At 50.2% G+C, this 22,693-nt stretch overlaps 1 protein-coding gene across 15 annotated transcripts; it reads right to left on the bottom strand.

Moving 5' to 3' along the window:
- Positions 1 to 128: 128 nt before the first annotated feature.
- Prpf40b (pre-mRNA processing factor 40 homolog B) lies at positions 129 to 22,693 on the bottom strand. Of its 15 annotated transcripts, none has more exons than XM_031355252.1 (26): positions 22,443 to 22,478; positions 14,351 to 14,431; positions 13,542 to 13,685; positions 13,224 to 13,289; positions 12,592 to 12,619; positions 12,352 to 12,377; positions 12,132 to 12,242; positions 11,711 to 11,831; positions 11,492 to 11,516; positions 11,103 to 11,291; positions 10,771 to 10,897; positions 10,625 to 10,689; positions 9,971 to 10,135; positions 9,777 to 9,885; positions 9,334 to 9,484; positions 8,266 to 8,399; positions 7,635 to 7,749; positions 7,399 to 7,490; positions 2,617 to 2,733; positions 2,331 to 2,468; positions 2,025 to 2,120; positions 1,687 to 1,776; positions 1,350 to 1,527; positions 1,009 to 1,070; positions 777 to 914; positions 129 to 690 (listed from the first exon to the last, which is right to left on the bottom strand). In XM_031355252.1, exons 1-26 carry the CDS (start codon positions 22,443 to 22,445, stop codon positions 598 to 600), a joined length of 2,664 nt encoding a protein of 887 aa, XP_031211112.1. In that variant the 5' UTR covers positions 22,446 to 22,478; the 3' UTR covers positions 129 to 597. The 15 variants fall into 15 exon arrangements, with proteins under 15 accessions (XP_031211112.1, XP_031211131.1, XP_031211126.1 ...); XM_031355271.1 differs by lacking the exon at positions 22,443 to 22,478 and adding an exon at positions 21,408 to 21,470 and having other exon boundaries at positions 1,675 to 1,776; XM_031355266.1 differs by lacking the exon at positions 22,443 to 22,478 and adding an exon at positions 19,459 to 19,970 and having other exon boundaries at positions 1,675 to 1,776.

Here is a 22,693-nt window from a genome sequence, read left to right as displayed (position 1 = left end):
GAGTGATGAGCCTAGATGGCAGGGGAAGCCTGGCTGGGTGGACTTAACTACACAGAGGGAGAAAGCTGACAGAACAGTAGTGCCCTCTGCTGGCCCCCAGTGGATAGCACATGAAGAGGACAAAGCAGTTGTAGATCATATTATAAATATTATTTAAAAAACAAAACAGAACACATACATCGGGTCTCAGGGGGAGAGGAAGCAGTGGTGGAGCCCCAGGGCCAGGTCAGGCAAGAGCAGGCACTGATGCTAGAGGGTGAGGACCCTGCCCTTGGCCACCCAGGCTGTGTCCAACCAGCCTGTCTCTTTCCTGGAGACCCCTTCTCACACTATCTACTGGCATCACCCACCCCGTAGTATAGACTGCCCATCTCTGGTCTGGGGCTGAGGGCAAGGACTGCACTAGTTGTCTGAGAACTAGGGGACCCTTGAACACCAAGAGCAACCTGGAGAGGTGCTAACAGTAGTGCGTTGGGGGTGGGTTACTTTAGGAAAAGTGGACACAGACCAGACAGACGAAGGAGTCTGAGGCAGATGCTGAGGCGACCCTGGAGCCACTGCCTCACGAAGTCCCAAGGCAGAAAGTAGCTCGTGGGGTCATTGGTGGTCATCCAGCTGCTGTAGGAGTGTCCGCCTTCGCCTCTCCAGCTCCCCCTCACTCAGCTCGCTTTCTGATGTGTCCCAGCCTGTCTGTTGAGCAAAGGTGTGACTTACCTGAGCCCCCTAAACAGTATGACTGTCACAGGCTGGGGCGAAAGCCAGGTCCTCCCATTCACCTTCTCCTTCTTGATTCCGAAGCCTGGGGAACGGTTAGGGAGCTCTGCCTGCCGGGGTTCCCTGTCCTGTTCCTGTTCTCTGTCTTCACTCTGCTTACCAGCTTTGTCTTCGGGGTCCGTCTCACTGTCAGGACTGGTCTGTAAGAGTTCAGAGCCCATCTCAGCAGTTGAGCAGCACAGCTGGGAGGCAGGTGAAATGACTGCAGGACCTCGAGACGACTCCTCCACTCACCGACTTGTGTCTTCTTTTCTTAGTTTTCTTTTTTGGTTTCTTGGTTTTCCGAAGACCATGATCTATAGGTGTTTATTAAAAAAAAAAAAAAAAAAAAATCTGTACTGAGTCCCACTGGGAGAAGAAGACAACACCCCTCTGCCCGGTCCATTCTTTGTAAACACTGGTCTGAGGAAGGTTGAATCTGGCTTTTCTTCCTGCACCCAACTCCTTGCCTGGGCAGGGATAGGAAGTCTTGCTCCACAATGAGGCCCTCCCATCCCCGTTGGCCCTCAGGGGTCTGGGACTTGCTATGCCTCTACTCCAGCACTCCTGCTCCCAGGCTCCTAGAAGCTGCTTACCTGACCCAAGAACAAGGTGGGAAGATGGGGAGCCTGGTCCTCCAAGAACAGCACCCCCACTTTCAACTGAATCAAGTGAGGAGGAGGGCTCAGAGCCAGATTCTGAGGGGTTCCGCCTCCTCCGCTTGGGGGGCCGGAGGGATGGTGGGGGCAGCTCCTCTTCATCTGACTCAGAGCCCTGGGTAGATGAATAGATACCGGTCAGCCCTCCAGAAGCCCTCATCTGGGAACTGGGGACAGGGAATCCAGAGCCAAGGAGGTAATGTATAGGGAGAGATGTGTTTAATTTGTATGAAACAGTCCAGCCTCTCCCATGTCCCTCTACCTGCCGACTCACTGAGGGTGAGTGTGAACGCTTGCGATGGTGTTTCTTGCCCTTTCTGCCATGCTTTCGGCCTTTGGTGTGGAGGTGCTGGCATTCAGTCTGCTAGAGGCAGAGGGAGAGTTGAGAACCTTGCCTTCCTGTCTCAGCTAGGGCCTCAGATCTATCCTAGGGCACCCCCAAGTCCTGGCTTTCCTGTCTCAGCTAGGGCCTCGTGTCTATCCTAGGGCACCCCCAGTCCTGGCTTTCCTTGGCTAGACAAGTAAAAGAGCATTCATGGTGACAAGCTACTGAAGGTCTCAAGCAGGCCTAGGAGTTCAAAGATACATAGATGAGGTGACCAAGTGCCTTACCTCCAGCACCTGCAGGAACTCTCGGAAGAGCCGGATCCGCTCCGACTCCAAGGTGATCTGCTCAAAGGCTGAGTCGCACACAAAGCGCTCACGGACCTTGAACGGGGAGAGCACTGCTGATCAGACCAGGCCCTGCCTGGACCAGCTTGGACACCGCCACGAGAACTGGGCAGGGCTGGGGCAGAGGAAGGAAGGGAACTGGAGCTGGCCCAGGGCTTGTGCTGTGACTGGGGTGGGCCCTCAGTGGTGGAGAAGCTCCGCTGCCCTCAGGCCTGAGGGTGATTGGGGCCAGGCTGTGCTTCTGACCTCTTCCCAGGCAGTGCCCAGCTCCAGAGCAGGCACGGCCTGCCTCAGCATGCTCCGAAAGGCAGCCTCCCTGCGCCGCATCCTTCGGGCCTCCTCCTTTTCCCGCTCCCTCTCCCGCGCCTCTGCTTTTTCCAGCAGCTGAAGGCAAAGAGAAACAGAACAAGGTCAAAAGTGCCTTAAGAGGTAGGAAAATGTGTCCCAAACCCAAGATAATCAGCAGAGCAATTAGGAGGAACAAGACACTGGGTAAGTGAGAGGACCACCCAGCCCTGCCCAATCCCCTCACACTATTGAAGGTCAGCTTGATGTTGCCTGCGTCCAGCGCAGCAGCCCTCTTGTCAAAGCTTATGACGTGAGCGAAGTCCTCAAATGCTGTGTTCACCTCCACACAGAAGCCCCGGTCCTGTGGGCACAGCAGTGTGTGAAGGCCAGGGGCACCACGGGCCCGAGACCCAAGGACAGTGGGCAAAAAGGATCAGGCTGCAAGGTGGTCAAGCCTGGCCTCTGCCCTCAAGGATCCATAAGACTTGTGACACACCTTAGAAACCATGCTAAATCTTCATCTTACTGCCCCGTTCCGACCTGTGTGGATTCACACGGAGCCAAGAGAGTCAGGAAGTAGCTTCCGTCTTGATCGATGACTGAGTTTTTACAATTAGATCTGTGTTCCTCTGGCCACAGCTGGGCCTTCTTGCTGCTCATGGAACCTGTCATGCATGCTTACCATCTGGTCTATACCCTTGGCCTTTTGGCCTCTTGTACTGGGTGCTTACTGGGGAGCAGGGTCTCTGCTGAGTGCCATACTAGGTTAGTCTTATAATTTTATGCAGACAAGACAAATGGAATCACTTGTTCTAACATCTCCCAAGTCTGAATTCCAGATCTGCTTTCAGGCACTCCACCTACCCTGAATGCATAAGTCCGGGAAGAGAGGTGGGCCATCAAGTGTATAGCTCTCCATCAATATTAAAAACATGTTCATTGTCTTAAGCACACAGCCAGGTTCTATATTTCTCATCAAAAAGCCTCCTTGTGCTAGTGAAGTTAAGGTACAGGAGAGGAATCTCACTTGGCCAAGCTGATAGGTAAATGGAATCTTGTGTCACAGGCCAGCTTTCCTGTCCTTCCACACAGCTGGCTTCTTCCAGTCCTCCTGCCTGCTGATGGCAGGAGGATATATTGCTTTTCCCCAGGAGTCCTTTCTTGGTCAAGGCTCAGCCCTTCCTGAACGCATCCTTTCTGTATGAGTGAGGTCAGATGCAGAGGACTTTGGGTACACAGCTCTCTTGTCTCCCTCCGACCGGAGTCTCACTGAAACCCTCCATTTTGATTAAACTATCAGGCTAGGATCGTGTCTCTGCCCTGCCTCAAGGCTGGGGCTGCAAGCATACCCAGATTCTATGTAGGTACTGACGCCTCGAGCACAGGTCCTTATGCTTGCGTGGCGGCCCTGATCTCCCTAGTACAGGCCTTCCCTCCTTAGGGGAAGGTTCGGACTGCATCCTCTTCACTCTCCTCCCCAGGAGCACAGCTCTCTCACGTTACTTAGAATATCCCTGCATCTTGCTCTTAGCTTCCGAAGCAAACTAGCTGCTGCTTTTCCTCAGCTTCAATTCCTTAGACACAGCACGAGGAAAAGAAATAGACAGTAAGAGACTGGTATAAGCAAGAAACTTGACTAAGTGTTATTTATGTCTTACATGATGAATGGATTATCCTGTTTGCAGAGGGCCCACGGGCAGGTTGCTGAGAAGCGTATGCAGTTCTCTCCTTTCCGGGGCCTTTCTCTTGGTCACTTCTCTTGTGAGTGTTACTCAGATTGCCCTTACGTTACTTTTACATGATCTGCATCTGCCTAGCAGTTTCCAGCCCATGCCGAACTGCCTGATCTTCTAATGCAGCTCTCCTGTACCCATCATTAATCTCCAGCCCAGGTCTCCAGGCTTCTATCTGCTCCAAGCTTAGGGCCCTGCACTGTCCTAGGAAATGAGAGATGCCCCTACAGTTCATGTGACAGGATGGCCACAGGATCTCCTGAGACCATCAGGTCTGCATGGCTAGGAGTCCAAATGAAGGATAGAAACCCAAAATAACTGCTTTGGGTAGGTAAAATCCAGCAGGCCGCTAGTTTCTCTACTCAGTGTTAGGTCTATCTTAGGATAGGCGTCTATACTTCATTTGCTTCATCCCTTCCTGCCCAAGCCGCTTTAAAGGATCCCTTCCCAAATGGAATGCTTACCTTCTGTAGCCAGTTCTGACGGCTCAACCCTTGCTACTTAAAATCTTTAACACTTAACAGTAGTATTGGCATTCACTTCACAAAACAGTCTGGCAATTTTACTTTAGTGGTTCTATCCAGAGTCTAAACATTTATTTTGTATAGATGTGGGCCCCCATGTGCCATGGCACATGTGAAGTTGGTTCTCTCCTACCAGTGTTGGTTCCTGAGATCTAACTACGGTCCTCGGGCTTGGTGGTGAACCCTTTACCTACTCAGCCATCTCACCAGCCCAACTTTCACCTTTTTAAAGACAAAGTTGGGGTTAAGAGCACTGACTGCTCTCCCAGAGGTCCTGAGTTCAATTCCCAGCAACCACATGGTGGCTCACAACCGTCTGTAATGAGATCTGAAGCCCTCTTCTAGTGTGTCTGAAGACAGTGACAGGGTACTCATATAAATAACATGAATAAATCTTAAAGGATAAAGTTTCTCTGTGTAGTCCTGGCTGTCCTTTAACTCAGAGGTCCACCTGCCCCTGCCTCCCAAGTGATAGGATTAAAAACTTCTGCCACCACTGCCTGACCAACTATAACCATCTTTTTAATAAAACAAATATAAGCTTTTCTATTAGAAAATAGGGAAGAGCCACCTCCAGACTGGGCCTGGAGGCTGTTTCTTCTCAGCATCCCTACAGTGTCTCGCTCTTATCTGCAACAGCTGCCTGCCTGCCTGGTCTCCTCACCACATCTCTCGCATCCCTCTAACCCAGTCTCTGGCATGGCTGCCTGCCTGCCTGGTCTCCTCACCACATCTCTCACAACCCTCTAACCCAGTCTCTGGCATGGCTGCCTGCCTGCCTGGTCTCCTCACCACATCTCTCGCATCCCTCTAACCCAGTCTCTGGCATGGTGTGGTTCTCCAACCTCTGTATCAAAGAGCACTGGTAACAGGAGAGTATTGAGATGGAGTCCAGAGACAAGGGTGAGCAAAAAAGCATAGCTCAATCCAAAGCCCTTTGTAAAGCTCTAGAGGGCATGTGGCCCAGAGAAATAGGAGAAAACCCCAGGACAATCTGAACTCTTAGGATCTGTGGTGCAGCCCAGGCTGACCAGCACCTCACCTGCTCCTCGCCTCCAAGCACTGGGATTAAAGGCGTGAGCCACAGCACTTGATTTATTAAGTCCATATTGAACAGTGCCATGTCCCTCTCAACTTAGGACTAAAGTGCTATCTTTAGAACTGGGGGTTCTTTGGTGGAACATTCACCAATTCTGAGACAAAGAAACCGATTCTTAGAGCTGGGCGGTGGTGCTGCACGCCTATAATCCCAGCACTTGGGAGGCAGAGGCAGGCGGATTTCTGAGTTCAAGGCCAGCCTGGTCTACAGAGTGAGTTCCAGGACAGCCAGGGCTACACAGAGAAACCATGTCTCAAAAAAAAAAAGAAGAAGAAGAAGAAGAAGAAGAAGAAACCAATGCTTAGAAGAGTTCTTAAGGGCTTAATCTGGACTCTCTTTTTTAAAAAGATTTATTTATTACATATAAGTACACTGTTGCTGTCTTCAGACACCCCAGAAGAGGGCATCAGATCTCATTACAGATGGTTGTGAGCCACCATGTAGTTGCTGGGATTTGAACTCAGGACCTCTGGAAGAGCAGTCAGTGCTCTTACTCGCTGAGCCATCTCTCCAGCCCCTAGTCTGGACTCTTTACCCTAGTCCTGCTTCTAGTCACCATATTGTATGGTATCTTAATACATATAGTATTTGGTAGAACAGAATAGTGTTTACTATCAGGATATTAGAGTTACTATTATGATACTAACAGAGTTATGTATTTGAATAGTATTTACTTCCATAAAGAAATACATTTTTTCCTTTGGGAAGAGAACGTCCCTTCACTTACTTGCACTTGAGAGTTTGACAAACATGAACAACTATTTCTCCAGTAAAGAAAATGACAGGGCACGTAGGCTAGTGAACAGCAGCTGACACTTGCCAGCAGTGAGGGGCAGTGAGGGAAGGAACACCTCAGCCTCTTCCTCTGAGAGCAATGGCATCTCAGCCAGTGTCCATGGCATGCCTTGCAGAACGAGCCCAGTGCTGACATCATCCAAACTGGCAAGAGACACTGAAGATTTTATGTGAAGCCAGGCATAGTGGTGCACACCTATAATCCCAGCGTGTGGGAAGTGAAAGAGGGATAACGAGTTCAAGGCCAGCCTGGGATACATAAAGACCCTGTCTCAAAAACCAAAACAAGACGGGTTTCTGTGAAATCTCCAGACTGTAAAGTATTAGCAACAAATTCCAAATTCTTCCAAACACCTTACAGGTAGTAAGGAGCTTAGCACGTGGGAGTGGGAGTTTATAAGTGCTGTGCTTCTTCCTCAGGCTGGCTACACCCTTTCTACCCAATTGCCTTTCTCCAATAGTACCCCTGTGTCGCACATCCCACCCCTTCCATCTACTTATCCTGAGAGAGGGGGCCAATGTTATCTCTTCTGATTCCTGTCTCTGTGGTAACACTTGTCCCTGGCTAATACTTATATATTAAGCAAAAATATTGATTTGTTGCTTTGGTTTTTATTCAATTTTTCTGACCCAGGGTTTCAACCTGGTTGGTACTTTCTTCCTCACACTGGCTTTGAACTTGTGGCAATCCTCCTGACTCAGTTTCTCAAGCGCTGGGAAAACTGACATGCATCACTACATCTGGCTAGAAAATGTGTCTATTTGTATTCCTAGTGCAAGGTGCTACGTTCCTGAAAAACACGACTTAGGGAGTCCTGGTCTAGGGAGTGTGGCTTACACCCAGTCTGTCCACACATAACCCAGGGCTCCCTCACCTTAAGAATATCCTTTATGATCTTCTTCTCATCATGGAATCGAGCCTTCAACTCCTCCACATAGAACTTGAACAAGTCCAGAGGAGTAGAGCCTGCAGAAAGGGAGAGATGGGGGCCTGGCGGGCGGCAGCTTCCCAAGGCTCAGGGTAGGGTCAAGGACAGGACCAGGAGTTAGGTCCAGAGAAGCTGGCAGGGTACAAAACCAGAGCAGACAAGGGGAAGCCTGGCTGCCTTACCCGGCTGGCCCAGCATGTTGGCAAAGCGAACATCAGTGCTGACTGCTGGGTACAGCTCCATCCAGGTGGACATGGAGTGCAGCTGCCCTGTCTCATGCAGCTCATCCAGGAAAGTCTAAACAGGGTAAGGAGAATGAGATGGTTGGGAACCTATGGCCAGTGTCTAAGGAGGAGAAAAGGGTGGCAGAGGGACAAGCACAGGCAAGCCAGGTAAAGGAGGCAAAGAGCACAGAGGAGACAACGTGAAGACACGGTCAATAAGCCGGCTCGGAGGAGACAACGTGAAGACACGGTCAATAAGCCGGCTCGGAGGCGATTAATCAGAGACCTCGGAGAGATTTCCAGCTATGACCAGCTTGTTCAACCTACTCCTACCACCCCTACGCTGAGGAAAACCTAGCTGTCTGGCTCTCACCCAAAGGAAAAGACACTTGGTCTAGCTGCCCTCCTGTCTGAGGGTGGCCATACAGCCTAGCTCCCTGAAGGACCACTGCTGCAGAGTGGCCTGGTGGAACTTGAAAGGGGCCAGTCAACAGACAACCTCATTGAGAGGTAGGCCACTGCAAAGAGGCTGTAGTCTAGAGCAGAGCAGAGCTGAGCCAACCTCTCATCATGAAGAGTATGAAAATACCTGAAAGGCCTCCCGATTCTTCCGTTGCTGTCGCCGCTCCCGAAGCCGGGCCCGTTCCCGCTCTTCCTCCTCCTCTCTCTCCAGAGCTCTGATATGCTCCTCAAAGCAGATAAGTGCATCTTCTTTGTCCATGTCTACAGGCAGGGAAGAAGCTTAGCAGGCGCCATTTGAGTAGGACAGTCCCTCAGGCCTCAAGAATGCTTCCCATGTAGGAGCTGGGGACTCTCAAGGGGCAGAAAACGGTGATGCAGGGCTACATGGGAGCAATCACTGTGCCAGTGCTTCTTGGGCAAGAGTTACTGACTGTACTGGAAGAGATCAGCAAGCATTCAACTCTGATGAATTCAGCTTTTAGAAACCACCATGTAAACCTAGTTATCCTTGCCGGGCAGTGGTGGCACACGCCTTTAATCCCAGCACTTGGGAGGCAGAGGCAGGCGGATTTCTGAGTTCGAGGCCAGCCTGGTCTACAGAGTGAGTTCCAGGACAGCCAGGGCTACACAGTGAAACTCTGTCTTGAAAAACCAAAAGAAAACAAACAAAAATCCTAGTTATCACAGTCTGAGGCATCACATCCTGGGGACATGGCAGCAGTCAGGCTTCAGTGCAGGCTCAGAAGGTGACCACAAGCCAACAACTCCTAACTACAGTTAAGACCCACACAGACCATGTCCACACGATCCATAGATACCATCACCATCATCTCTAGAATTTCATATTTCTATCCCAGAGATATTCCTGCAAGACATACAGTGTTCACATAAACAGTGGACACCAGCCCTAGGGGTTGAACTCAGTAGTAGAGTACTTTGCCTAGCTGAGGCCCCAGGTTCAATTCTTACCATCACAAAATAAATTAAAAATTAAGATACAGGCTGACCTAAAATGTATGTGAGGGCCAGGGTTTAATCTGTGGCACCACACACCAAGCCAGCCAAGCAGAGAGGTGACATCGAGTGTCTGGAAACCCCAGAGTCCAAAGAGAACAGTAACCAAATGTAAGGGAATGGACAAGGGCAGCTCTACGGTCTCGGCTCACTAAGGAGGAGAGGAGAGAGCCGGGCTTACTCTGCAGCTGCTGGTCCTGAGCAAAGCTAGGGTTATCCATGAGGTACTGCTGGGCCTGGGACCAGGTGGTTTGGAAGTTGACACTACTCATCCCATCCAGGATGCTCTTCAGGGCCTGGATATTTCGACGCCGGAGCTGCTTGGCTTGTTCCTGGAAAAGCACAGGATTAAAGTGAGGCGGGGCTAGCAAAGGAAGATCATGGAAAAGCAGACAGCTAGAACACCTTAGGAGGACAAGACCAAGACTTTTGTGTCCCAGAAAGGAGAGGAATTCCAAGTCACAAACCAGTGTCATCCTTGCCCTCCCTCACCCAGGGTTACTGGCTCAGTGCAAAGTTCCACACCGGCTTCTAACTCAGGAGAAGGGACACCGAGTAGAGAAATGAGTGGCCAGGTCCACAAGAAACTGAAGGTTGAGAACCCAGCCAGTGGCTGTCACTCACCTTCTCCTTCTTGGCCAGGAAGAAGAGCACGTCATCATAAACTTCTTTTCTATCTCTCTCAGGGACCACAGCCCAGACCTCCAGGTCCCCAAAAGTCTGTTCTGCCCGCCTGTGGAGCACATGGGCTGTGAGTAGATAAGGAACAGACCACGCACCTGTGTGAGCCACAGCCCAGCCTAGTACAGTTCCCTGACCGGTAGCGGGTGGTGGAGGTCATGCGTTCATGCTGTTCCAGGAAATGCTGCAGGGTCTGCTTGGCCTCCTTGGCTCTCAGCCGGGCCTCCTCTTTCTCCTCTTTCTCCCGCTGAGCCTTGTAAGCATTAAACGCCTGCTTCTTCTCACTTAGTTTGGGCAAGGCACTGGAGTGGACAGTTGAAGAAAGGAGAGGATGCAGGGTGAATTACCCTGACAGCCCATGAAGCAGGGTCACAGACTGTGGGGAAAAGGTCTCCACAACACCAAATTTGGGATCCATGTATCGACTTAGCATACAGGTATCCAGAATATGGGTGGCATGAGGTGTGAGGGGAAGAAATACTGGACCCTGTTGCTTCAGTGTTCTCAAATTACCAGACATCTGTCTCCTCAGGGCCCCTATTTCCCTAATTTTAATTCAAGCTAGTAACCGTTTACTAAGCATCTCAGAATGGTACCATTTTCCTCTTTGCGTTTTGAACCTACTCTAGCTTTTCATTCTCTTGCAACCCATCCCAGCCACTTAGACCTGAGTGTTAGCACCCAATTGGGAGTCAACTCAGGTGAGTGTCAGTTCAAATTGAGACATCTCAGGGAGTTCCTGGCCCAGCTGCTTTCACCAACAAGAACTGTCCACTCCTACTCAAGCATACCTGTAACGGGGGTCAGTGACCACCATCTTCATGGCCTGTTCCCATGAAGCATTGGAAGGGACAGCCTGGAACAGAGAGGAATAGGTCTTGGAGCCTGTCAAGTTTCAAACCCTCCAGGCCTTCCCTGGGAGCATCACCCCCAGCACCTTGTCCCTTAGCAGTTCTTTGAATGCCTGCTTTGCCTTCTCCCGGTTGCTCCAACTGAGGCCAGATCGCTCGGGTTCTGGCTTAGCTTCCTCCTCATCCTGTGGTAGCCGATGCTGTCCAGTAGAACTGCAGAGTAGAAGGGACTCAGCCACAGTGCCCATAATCCTTACAGTTTTCAGTGCCTTTCACTCTCAGCAATTTACTGTCCTTTTCTTGCTCCCTAGAAAGCCCTTCCAAGGTCATGCTCAGCTCTTGACATGTCCCTCCCAAGGCTCTAAAGAGAATGAGGATGGAGAGTTTTAGTCTGCAATGAAAGGGGGGCAGCCCATACCTGCTGGGGCCCTCCTCCCGCTGCAGGAAGCCCTGCTCCAGGGGCTGGGCAGCTTCCAGCACATCACAGTCTTCACTTCGACCTGGTTCAGGTTCCAGGAGGGCCATAGGCACTGGGATGGGAGCCGGAGGTATAGGTGGAGGGTCAGGCTGTGGCTGAGGTGGGTGTAGTTGCTGGGTCTGCTGTTTTCTGCAGGCAAGCCAAAGAGTAACGGTGTACTAAAGCAGGGACAGGGAGGTGGGGTGGCCAAGTCCTCTAGCCTGAGTCTAAAAAGTAGCTGAGCCCATAAAGTAATAAGACTCCTCTTCCCAAAGAGGAAGGATAACAGTGAGTCCACTCTCTCCCCTAAGTACTCCAAGGAAGGAAGGATACATAGCCAAGAAACTTACCCTGTAGACTCTTGTTTGACGAGGGCTGTAAGGGGAAAAGAGAGCAGTCACAGGGTAGCCAGGACTCCCGGCAGCCCTGCCCCAGCAGTCACAGGGTAGCCAGGACTCCCGGCAGCCCTGCCCCAGCAGTCACAGGGTAGCCAGGACTCCCGGCAGCCTTGCCCCAGCAGTCACAGGGTAGCCAGGACTCCCGGCAGCCTTGCCCCGTCTTGCCCTCACCTTCCAGGTCCTCCAGGTCCTTGGGCCGGGTCCAGCGTGACTCCTGGCTCTGGCTATTGTAGTAGTAAGGCTTCCCTGTGTCTGACTTGTACTCTTTCCAGGGACACTGCGACAGTAGTAGCTGTAAGGGGGTGGGTCAAAGGTCATCAGCACCTGGACAGCTCTCCAGCCTGGCAGGGCTAAGGGGACTCAGTGAGTAGAAGATAGTAAAGACAATAGTCTTTGGTTGCCACCTGGCCTTGCCTGAGGGGGAAAAGTAGACTTCCTAAGATCCCAGGGAGGCAATCCCAAGGAGCAGGGAGGGATCAGGGATCTTGGGGTCAAAGGAACTACAGTAAGAATGGTTGGAGACTCATAGGAGGCAACAACTTGGAAGGATCAGGGAAGCCAAAAGGAAGAACCAGAAAGCCCCACTCAGGACCTCTGCCTTAGACTTGAGTACGCTGGGCTTCTCCCACACGGATTGCTTATCATCAGCATTGTAGTAGTAGATGCGCCCATCAGGGGCCACGTGTTCACTCCATAAGGCCCTCTGGGGGAGGAGGAGAAGCACAGAATTGTCATGAGGCTCCTTTCCCAAAGACTTAGCCGCCAGCCTTCCTCCCACTTTCTACCCAGAGACCAAAACTGGAAGCACTCACCGGAGGGCCTGTCCCAGCCACGGCAGCTAGAAAAGAAGGCAGAGGAAGCCTACTAAGCCCTCGCTCCAAACCCCCTTCTTCTCCCCACTCAGTCCTCCCTTACTCCATCCCATAAATGTCCCCCTGTTCCCATCAACATCCCAACAGGCATGATCCAGCGTGGGCTCCAGTCCATGGTCCCCTCTCCCCTGTGCCCCCCAACCTCCGAGCCTGGGGGGAGCAGGCCCCCAGAAGACTCACAGCTGGCGGTGTCCGCACCCGGAGCCGTCTGCCGAAGAAAGAGGAGGGGGAAGGGTTGGGGCCAAGCCCAGTGGCCCCCAGGACCCAGGCCGTGGGGGAATGGAGAAGCAGGCCAGGCCAGGATCTGTGTGTCCGACTAACAGTCCTATTCCCTCCACCCCCACCAGAGCTGTGACTCTCAGATCCCAGGGGGAGTCGCACAGTAGTTCCTTTCTTCGTTTTCCATAAGAGTATTTTGTTGAGTCAACTCCTGAGCTCCATCTCTTCACAATAGATGTCAAAATTCGACACCCAACCCAAGACTCCACTATACTGAGCAGCAGCAGCAGCACAAGAAGGTGCTACTGCCCCTTCCAGAGGAAAAGAGGATGTGATATGAAGAGGCCTTCTTAGCATGCCTAGGATGCAGAGCATCTGGATGAGTGTGTTCTTTAAGGGTGCTGGGTGACATGAGAAGGAAGGAGAGAGAACATGTTGCCTTCGTCCCACTTGAGAGGGAGGAAAACCACCACTGCTGAGTATGGGCTGTCGAGGGACCACAGGAGATATGACAGGAGGGAAAGAACAGAGTGCACATCCATGCATTCCAAGTCAGACAGCACCTGGTTCCTACTAGCCCCTAGCGCGCTTACCGCTGCAGTGACAGGCACCGCTGGCATCAGCATCCCCGGCATCATGGGAGGGACCATTCCTGGTATCTGTGGATATAAAGACCAGCAACTAATGTTGGGGCACAGAAGCTGAGGCAAAATAGTCTCTTTGAGCTGGGATCCCTAAGAAGATCCCTTTGGGGTTCCAACCCTCATGCTCTGGCAGTCTTCAGGTTCTGGACATAACATGCCTGAGAACTGTTTAGTTACTCAGCAGAAAAATAGGCATGAGTCTAGCCCAAAGTTCCCTTCCCTCCAAGTTCCCTCCCAGCTAAAGACCCCTATGGAAAGCACAGTTACCTGTGTAAGTGGTGGTGGTGCCCCCATTGGTGGAAGCATTGGGGGCAGTATGCCAGGTGGCATGGGGGGAATGGCTGGTGGTCTCTGACTCATAGGGGGAAGCCCCATCGGAGGAAAAGGAGGTGGAAGCCCTGGAGGGGGCATCTGGAAATGAGGAAAGAAAAAGAAACTGTCTTATTATAGCAGAGACCACCTATCTCAGGAACTACCCAGCCCTCATCCCGGCCTAGAAGTGATTCCAAGGCTTTCCATTGAGAAGTAAAAGGCGTTAAGACTGTCTCCCTCCTCACTACTGAGAAAGACGGTAATCCAGGAGTTCTTGGGCATAGTGGCAAGCACACAGATTCCTAACAAGGGAGGGAGGGAGAGGGAAAGGGCAAGGAGACAGTGACAGACTTCGGAGGCTGTACTCCCTGAAACCTTCGGGTGGAGGGACAAGGCAAAGATCCCAGTCTCTTCCCTCCCATCCCTTTCTAACTCACGACCACCAATGCTATTCCAGCCCAAAGTCAGAGGCTCTTTTATAAGGAGCACAGTAAGGAATAATAAAAGAAAAAGAGGCCTCCCAGGCCTTGCTCTCCTGAAGTCTTTCCCTTCCATCTCTCCTACCTCCAGCCCTTGTATCCCAAGGACAAAACAAAGAGGGTGAATTGTCACTTTATGGTCCCCACCCCAGGGCTCAACACCACCCATCTTCCAAAGGCAGCGAAGGCTGTGTAACAGGTCCTTCCTGGAACACAGCAGTGGGAGGGTGGGGGCTGAGGGTGCAGGCTGGAAAAGCCAAGCCCAGGGAAACACATAAAACTTACGAAGGGTGGTGGCATCATGGGGGGCCCCGGTGGGAAGGGGGCAGGCGCTGCTGGGGGCCGGGGACCAGAATCGGGAACCGACTGTTGAGGGAGAGAAAAGTCATAGGACCCAGGATGGGCACAGAGATGGGCTTTTGCAGAAGGGAGGCAGAAGGGGTGAGGATGAAAGAGAAACAAAAGTTGAGGAGGGAGTTGCCAAGCCCCGTGTCCTGCCCATCCCAAGCCTGAGCCCTTTGAGCTCTACGCTCTAGTGCTAGCCCAGAAAGCCAGCTGATGGAGCTACTTTGGGAGTTCCCATTTTTGCCAATGCCACAACAGAGGCACAGAAGGCTCTGCAACAGGCAGCTGGCTCTTCCCATGACTGTAGTCCATCCTCTTGTCCCTCTCTCAAGCCGGTTAAGGGCTGACATCTTTCCTCATTCAGTGTATTAGGTTGAAGATTTGGTCCAAAGCTGCTGTTCCTTTAGAGCCAGCCTTCTCCCTAACCAGACTCATGTTCACTCATCCACAGTCTCCATGTCTACTCCCAAACCATTGTCTCCACTTCTGATGGTGCCTTTTCTTTACAAACCCTGAACATGGACACAGGCTTGCAAAGGCCAGGGTTCCTGCTTTGCCCCTAATGGCTGACCACAGGATACTATTTAAAGATGCTTTCTTCAATTTCTCCTCCGATATTTTGCCCTACTAGAGAGTGATGCCATTCCACAGAGGCTGGGATCACATGACTTGATGAAAGCTGGATTCCTGGTACCTGCCTCAGGGTCTAGCACATAATAGGTACTCAATAGATACTGAATGAATTTAAAATAAATGAAGCAAATCTCTTTATAAAACTTTCCAATTCTAAAATGTCATTCTCTTTCTGTATATTTATATATACACAGAATGATAGATGTACAAAATAATAGATGTAGAAAATCTTCCTTTTAACATATTTATAAACAGAAATGAGAATAAACCAAAATATCCACCAGTAAAGACTAATGATACAAAAACATAAAATGGAACACAGTCATAAGAATGAGGAAACTCATTACTAAGATCTGAACCGATGCCAACATCTAAAGATATACTGATAAGTTGGGGGAGGCAAAATGGGGGAGGCAAGCTTTAGTGTGTCTTCGAGACAAAAGACAGGAGAAAGAGGCTTTCACAGTATGCCATTTTATGAATATGCAACTATATAGTTTTATTACCTGTTCAAAAATACTTGGGGTGGGGCAGCTGGAGACATCCCTCAGCAGTCAACTTGCTCTTCCAGAGGACCTGAGTTCAATTTCCCAGCACCCACATGATGGCTCACATACACCCAAGTGTGTATACCCCAGTTCCAGGGATCAAACTCTACTGGCCTCCATGAGTACCAAGCACAGGCATGATGCAGAGATGTACATGCAGGCAAACTTAAATACATATATATATAAAATGTATTTTGGTGGCTGAAGAGATAGCTCAGTGGGTATGAGCACTTGCTGCCAGCATAATATACACAAACACACACACACAGACAGACAGACAGACACACACAACTGTGCATGTTGTAACCCTAGTGCTATAACGGACTGAGACAAGACGATCATGAGAGCTTGCTGGCTGCAGTCCTACCTCCAGGTTCAATGAGAAGCCCTACCTCTATTAAATTTGGCAGTGAGGGATGAATAAAACGCTGCTTGCCTTCCTCTGTCCTCTGGGCATACACACAGACAGACAGACTGTCTTATGTTGCTTGGTTTTGTTTTTGAGACAGGGCATCATTATGTAGTCCTGGCTACCCTGAAACTCACTCTGATCAGATTAGCTTAGAACTCAAGAGATCCTCCTGCCTCTGCCCCCCCCCACCCCCAGGTACTGGGGTTAGAGGTGTGCCTATGCCTGGCTCAAACACTTTTTAAAAGGTGAAGATGTAGTTAAAGGGCTGTTCTTCTTCCGAGGTAGAAGCTGAGAAGCAGCACAAAAGCTCTAGGAAGAGGTGGAGCTTGGATGGCCAGGAGCTGCCTCACAACTGTTTCTCAATTACCCTCCCTCTCCTGAGGAGGCCAGGGCAGTTAAAACTGCTTTGTAGCCTTTTTCTTTCTCTAGACATACCTTTTTATCTTGTCCTAAGTAGCTATGCACCAAGCTATTAGAATTCTCTATTCTCTACCTTCAACTAAGTATACTGTTCCTATCCTCTAGAGATTTTATCTGTATGGAATGTCAGAAATGACTTGGTGTAGAAGGATATCAATTTTATGTTCTACCATTTCACCTTAAGCTGCTTGAACATCCTTTAACATATATTAACATATATGTGTATAAAACACTAGTATGTTATATGCATTGGTGTTTTGCCTACATGTACATCTGTGTGAGGGTATCAGAAGCCCGAAAACTGGAGTTACAGATATATATATAAGCTGCCATGTGGGTGCTGGGAATTGAACCAGGGTCCTCTGGAAGAAGCAGCCAGTGCTCTTAGCCACTGAGCCATTTATCCAGCCTCTTAAACCTACCAATTAATCATCCTTCAGTCTTATCAGGCCCAGCACCACCATGTTATCTAGTCATCTGTTGAAGACGGACTTGGAGTCACTCTCTAGAGCCTCCTTGGTGATAAATCACCCAGCTCTCTCAGTTTTACCTCCAAGAGTTCTTCCATCTAGGTATTCTTTTCATTTTTTTTCCTCACACTTCTTGCCCAAACCACTTTTCCCATCTGATCTACTATGGGGCCTCCAAACTGTTAACCTCATATCCACTTCTATCTGTGGATCACAATGCCCTCCAAAATACACATCAGACCCATATGCACCTGCATAGACTTCTCCATTGGTTTCCCACTGTTCTGAGAGCAAACACCAAAACCCTAGCCAGGTCTACGAGGCCTCTTCCATACCCATCTTCTGTGCTCCAGCCACACTCGGTTCTCTCAGCTCAGGCATTCAACTGTGCATCGGGCACCTCTCCTATGCCCTATCCACACTTCACAACCAACAAGTATTTCCAATGAAAGCCTTCAGCAATCCACTGCACTAGCCAGAGCCTCCTTATATGCTCAACACCACACACCTCCCTGCCAGGAGTCACCATCACAAGTTTACAGTCACTAGTATAATTCCAAACATACTGTTTCATGGGCATTAAAACATATACTCTATTAAATAGGGATCTGCAAGCTGGAGAGATGGCTCAGAGGTTAAGAGCACTGGCTGCTCTTCCAGAGGTCCTGAGTTCAGTTCCCAGCAACCACTTGGTGGCTCACAAACTTCTATACTGAGATCTGGTGCCTTCTTCTGGCATGCAGACAGAACACTGTACACATAATAAATAATTTATTTAGAAAAATAATTTATTTTATAGAAAACAAAAACAAAAACATGGGTCCTCACTTACATCTTGGATTTAATGAACTATAACACTTAGAGCAACTCCACTAAAATGTAAAGTCTTTTTCTTTCTTTTTTTTTTTCTTTTTTTTTTTTTTTTTTTTTTTTTTTTTTTTTTTTTTGGTTTTTGGAGACAGGGTTTCTCTGTGTAGCCCTGACTGTCCTGGAACTCACTCTGTAGACCAGGCTGGCCTCAAACTCAGAAATCTGCCTGCCTCTGCCTCCCAGTGCTGGGATTAAAGACATGCGTCACCACTGCCTGGCAAATGGTAACTCAGCACAGTGGATCAACACTGTAATCCCAGCCCTGGGAAGATAGAGATAGGAGGATCAGATCAGGAGTTTGAGGTTAGTGTAGGCTATGTAGTAAGTTCCAGGCCAGCCTAGGCTGCAGAGACTCTGCCTCAAAAAATAAGCAGTAAATGAGCTAGTGACAGGGCTCCGTGGATTAAGGACTTCAAGCCTGAGGACCCACACAGTGGAAACAGAACTGATTCACAACTTTCCTGACCTCCACACATGCACTGTAGCACATGCAACGTCATCCAAACGAGTAAGAAATTACAGAAAAATTAAAGCAGGGCAGTTCGTTGACTTGGCTGGTCTTAGCAAGTCCTGACAAGTTCAGCGGCCTCTGAGAAGGCCTCCTTATCAAGAAAACATAATTTCGAGCTAGAGGGGACTCTGAAGACAGGTTATCTATCACTTTATGATAAGGCTGGCTGGAACTCACTCTATACCCCACTCTAACTCTACTCTGGCCTCAAACCCACAACCAAACAACCCTCTTCCCTCCGCCTCCCAAGTGCTAGGATTACAGCCATGTGCCAAGGTTGGCTGTTTGAGACGGTGTCTTGGGTGGCTTGGGCTGGTCTTGAACTCCTGATCTTCTTGCCTCCACCTCCAAGTGCTGGACTTATAGGAATGCCACTCCACAATTGGTACTCCTCTTTTAAGATGTGAGAAAGGTCAGACAGAGTAATGGTAAATGGTATGTCAGTCCCGCAGCTGGCTTCAGATGAGCCAGCTAAATGCCATCTGTCCTCCCTAGAAGCACAATGCCTACCACAGAAAGCAGTGCTTCCATACCAACCTTCCCTGAAAGTGACTAAGTCACCAAGACTCAAACCTCTTCTGAAGAATGAACAGTGGTGCCTACCGCCTGCCCTACAAAATTCCTCAACTTAGAGCCAGGTGCTCTTAATTTGGCACATGCCTTTAAGTTTGGAGGCAAAGGTAGGTGGATCTCCACTAGTTCAAGGCTATCTTGGTCTACATATCAAGTTCCAGGACAGCCTAAGCTATAGAGGGAGACCCTATCTCAAATATAAATATATAAAATAAACACATAAATTATTAAATTGAGCATGGTGGCATACACCTTTAGTCCCAGAACTTGGGAGGCAGAGGCAGGTGAATTTCTGAGTTTAAGGCCACAGTCTAGAGTGAGTTACAAGAGAACCAGGTCTACACAGACGAAACACTATTTCAAAAAAACAAAAATTAAATACTTTTTTTCCCTTCATCTACCATCCAAAGCCTTTCAGTACAGCCAGCCCCACATCTGGCCCATCCTGAGGCCAGGGCTTCCCAGTTAACCTTCTGTACAGGAATTGTTAGATTTCTCTCGTTTTGTTCAAGGTGATCCAATGTTCACTCCATTCTACTTTTACATTACAGCACACCCACACACACACTGTCCCTTCAGGACCGAGCACACCACTCGGCAATCGCTCGCACCTCTGTGAATGTTCACTGGGCTTCTGAGAGTGCTCATCTCGCCACTCCAGCGTGCTGCATTACACCACTCGGCAGTCGCTCGCACCTCTGTGAATGTTCACTGGGCTTCTGAGAGTGCTCATCTCGCCACTCCGGCGTGCTGCATTTTGGAGTGAGCTTTCTTTCTTTCCCCATTTCATGTTAAGAGGACATGTGGGGCACATGAGCATGCAGAGGCCCAAAGTTGATGTTAAGAATTATTCTTTATCCTTGACTAATCTTTTACCCTATTCCTTGAGAACAGGGTCTCTTCACTTGATCTTAGCCAAAAGGCCGAGAAGCGATGAGAACAGGGTCTCTTAACCAAACTCGGAGCTCACTGATAAAGCCACCCTCACTAGCTGTCATGCTCTGGTGATCCAGTCTCTGCACTCAGAGGCTAGGATTACAGGGAGTATGTTCTGGGGATCTCAACTCCAATCTTTCTGCCACTGCAGCAAGCACTTAAGCCACTAAGCCATCCACAGCCTGAGCTCTTTTTTTTTTTTTTTCTTTTTTTGAGACAGGGTTTCTCTGTGTAGCCCTGGCTGTCCTGGAACTCACTCTGTAGACCAGGCTGGCCTTGAACTCAGAAATCCACCTGCCTCTGCCTTCCAAGTGCTGGGATTAAAGGTGTGTGCCACCAGTGCCCAGCTGAGCTTTCTCTTTTTTAAACTCCCCAATTGTCTAGACAGGGTGGCCCTCCACCTGAAGTGCATCGATGACACTGTCTCATCCCTAACCTTGGTGGATTTTTGGACACTACCTAAAATACTGTTTGCACTTGTTTGTATAAATTCTTTAAGTATAGTCTGTAATAGAAACATGTAAAATAGTAGAGATTCTTTACCTTGGTGGAAGGCAGCAAGTATCAAATACTCATATGGGAAAAATTAAATGATTGGAAGTATGGAGACTTTGGGGCAGAATTCAAACTCTGGCCCATTTTAATCAGTTACCCTGGGAAGACAAGATGGATGGGATGAATGGAAATGACCATGGAGCTTTCAGAGCCTTCTCTCCTTTCCCCTGAAGTTTCCCCGTGATGTCCTCTCTCTTCTGCTACTCTCACCTGCTGCAAAACCAATGCAACTTTGGGACGGTAACACTTCTGGGTGGACTCTGAAGTGACCAGTGCGAAAGGACAGAAGGAAGGAAACTGAAGACAAGCAGATCTGTCAGTCTCCCCTGAAACCAAACACACATTCTGGGGTAGGGGAGAGTCAATGCTGGGACACTTGGCCATCTAGTCATCATATATTCAGGGAGACCTACAGGAGCATCCTGATCCAAGATGTAATCAATTCTCAGCCTTCAGATCTAAGGGTACCTCAGAACTGAGTACACAAAAGAACACAGAAAAAGACAGAGAGACAGGGAAGAGAACAGAAACCACAGCTAACTAATGTTTGCTGGGTGCATACTATGAGCCAGACTCACACCATGTGTCATTTAATCCATTTCACGGAGAAGCTAGGGTTCTGACAGGTTACTTCTTTGCTACGGTTCTCAGAGATTAAACGGCAGAGGCAGGTTTGGAATCCAAGCAGTCTGACCCCATAAAGCTGCCTCCCAGCAAGAAGGATGGCATAGATGACATTTCTTAGCCTCATCTTTTTTTTTTTAATCCCAATCCTGAGATTCTGAGACAGCCAGGTGATCCTAGGTAGGCCTGGTCTGACTTATTCACCAAAGAACTGTAAGAAAATGAAGACTAGGAGGCATATTTCTCAGAAAGAGGCAGCCATCATCAAAAAGAAACAGGGTTGGCAGAGCAGTTCAGCACTCCAGTACTTGCCGGCATTAACAAGGCCCTAGGTTCAATGTAGAGGGCTGCAAAGAACAGCTGAGACCAATCACCCTGCTGTCTCCACTGACCTGCTGAGCCCAAACAAGACCAGTCCCTCCCACCCCCCACACCCCTTCCTAACCTCTACTCTGGAGTGTAAGCTCTAGCATTTCTTCCGCTCCCCACAGAGAGCCTGGAGATCTTTCTAGAATACAACATTTTGCTTCTGATCCTCCATCACCTCTTCACTCTCCCGAAGAATAGAATGTTGTTACTTCTGGTTCTCATCTTTTTGGAACCAGGGTTCAACTTCCTCTATTTACCAAGTTCTCCCATTTCTCCAACGGGACCTCCCAGACTTGCAAGCTTTAAATCTCTTAGCCTCAAATCCCGGGAAATTTTCCCCTAAGCTTTTCTTCAAGCTGAAGGTCTCCTCAAATTCCCTCCTCAAATGCCGCCCCCCCCTTTTGCAACTGATGGAGATTCAGTTTATCATATCGCCCATTTCCCTTTTTAAAAGTCAATGGGAAATTCAAGGCCCCAAGAAAGGTAGTGACTTGCCCAAGGTCACAGAGTTATCACTTTTGAAGGCAGAGCCAGGGTGGGGACCAAGGGGCCTCTGCTTCTCCATCTCTTGGGCTACTCCAGTTCTGAGGTGAAAACCAGGAGCCTCTCTTTCCTCAGAAGCCACTCCTAACCGCAGGAGACAGGTTTTGTGAACGGGTGGGTGAAGAAGGGAGTCCCCTAAGGTCCGAAGGGGCACTCAGGGCTTCCAAACCAAACCAGCCCCGGTCTGGGGGAGGGGCACGGGCCACGCCAAATAGCCTAGGATCCGTAACGGGTCCCCAGCTCCCGCCCTCTCTTCTTCCCCGACCCACCGTTCACTTCATCCCTTCCTCCTCCTCCTCACACAACGCCTCCGCTCTCCGTCCCCTCGGCCCCCGGTTGCACCCCCCACCCCCCGCCATGCTCCATAATGGCCTCCCCGCCCCTTCTACCCTCAATCCCCGCCCCCCACCTAGCTACAGGGCTTCTTCGCCTCACCCCTCCGTCCCCTCGCCCTCCCTCAGGGTCCCGGGTACCCCGGCGGCCCTCCCGCCTCCCCGGTCCTAGCCCGGGCCGCAGGGGGCGCTGTGAGACAGCCCCGGGCCTCTCCACCCCCGCGCGGGGACGTTACCATGCCAGAGCCTCAGAGCAGCTGGGCCGGCTCGGCCCACTCGCCAGTAAGAACAGCTCTGATTGGCCGGGCTTCAGCCGGGAGGGCGGGGCCAGTGGGAGGTCGCACCCCTTCGTGGCCGGGGCTCCGGTTGCTCTCGCCGAGGAGCGGAGCCCCCAACCGGCCCGGTGTGCCCGGCCCGGCTCCGCCCCCGGCACGGAGCGCCAGGCCCCGCCCCACGTGTGCAGACCCGCCCCTGGGCCCGCCCCCGG

The sequence above is a fragment of the Mastomys coucha genome, unplaced genomic scaffold, assembly GCF_008632895.1.
Source record: "Mastomys coucha isolate ucsf_1 unplaced genomic scaffold, UCSF_Mcou_1 pScaffold11, whole genome shotgun sequence".
Taxonomy (NCBI): Eukaryota; Metazoa; Chordata; class Mammalia; order Rodentia; family Muridae; genus Mastomys; species Mastomys coucha.
The sequence above is the reverse complement of the archived record's forward strand: the minus strand, read 5'-3'. Positions and strand labels throughout refer to the sequence as shown.

Coding starts and splice junctions, on each gene's coding strand:
- Prpf40b (XM_031355216.1), bottom strand. CDS start 14,234: ATGGGTGGTGTTGAGCCCTGGGGTGGGGACCATAAAGTGACAATTCAC. Junction 2,734..7,398: donor TCATAAAGGATATTCTTAAG/GTGAGGGAGCCC, acceptor CTGTGCCCACAG/GACCGGGGCTTCTGTGTGGA. Junction 1,528..1,674: donor CACCCTCAGTGAGTCGGCAG/GTAGAGGGACAT, acceptor TCATCTACCCAG/GGCTCTGAGTCAGATGAAGA.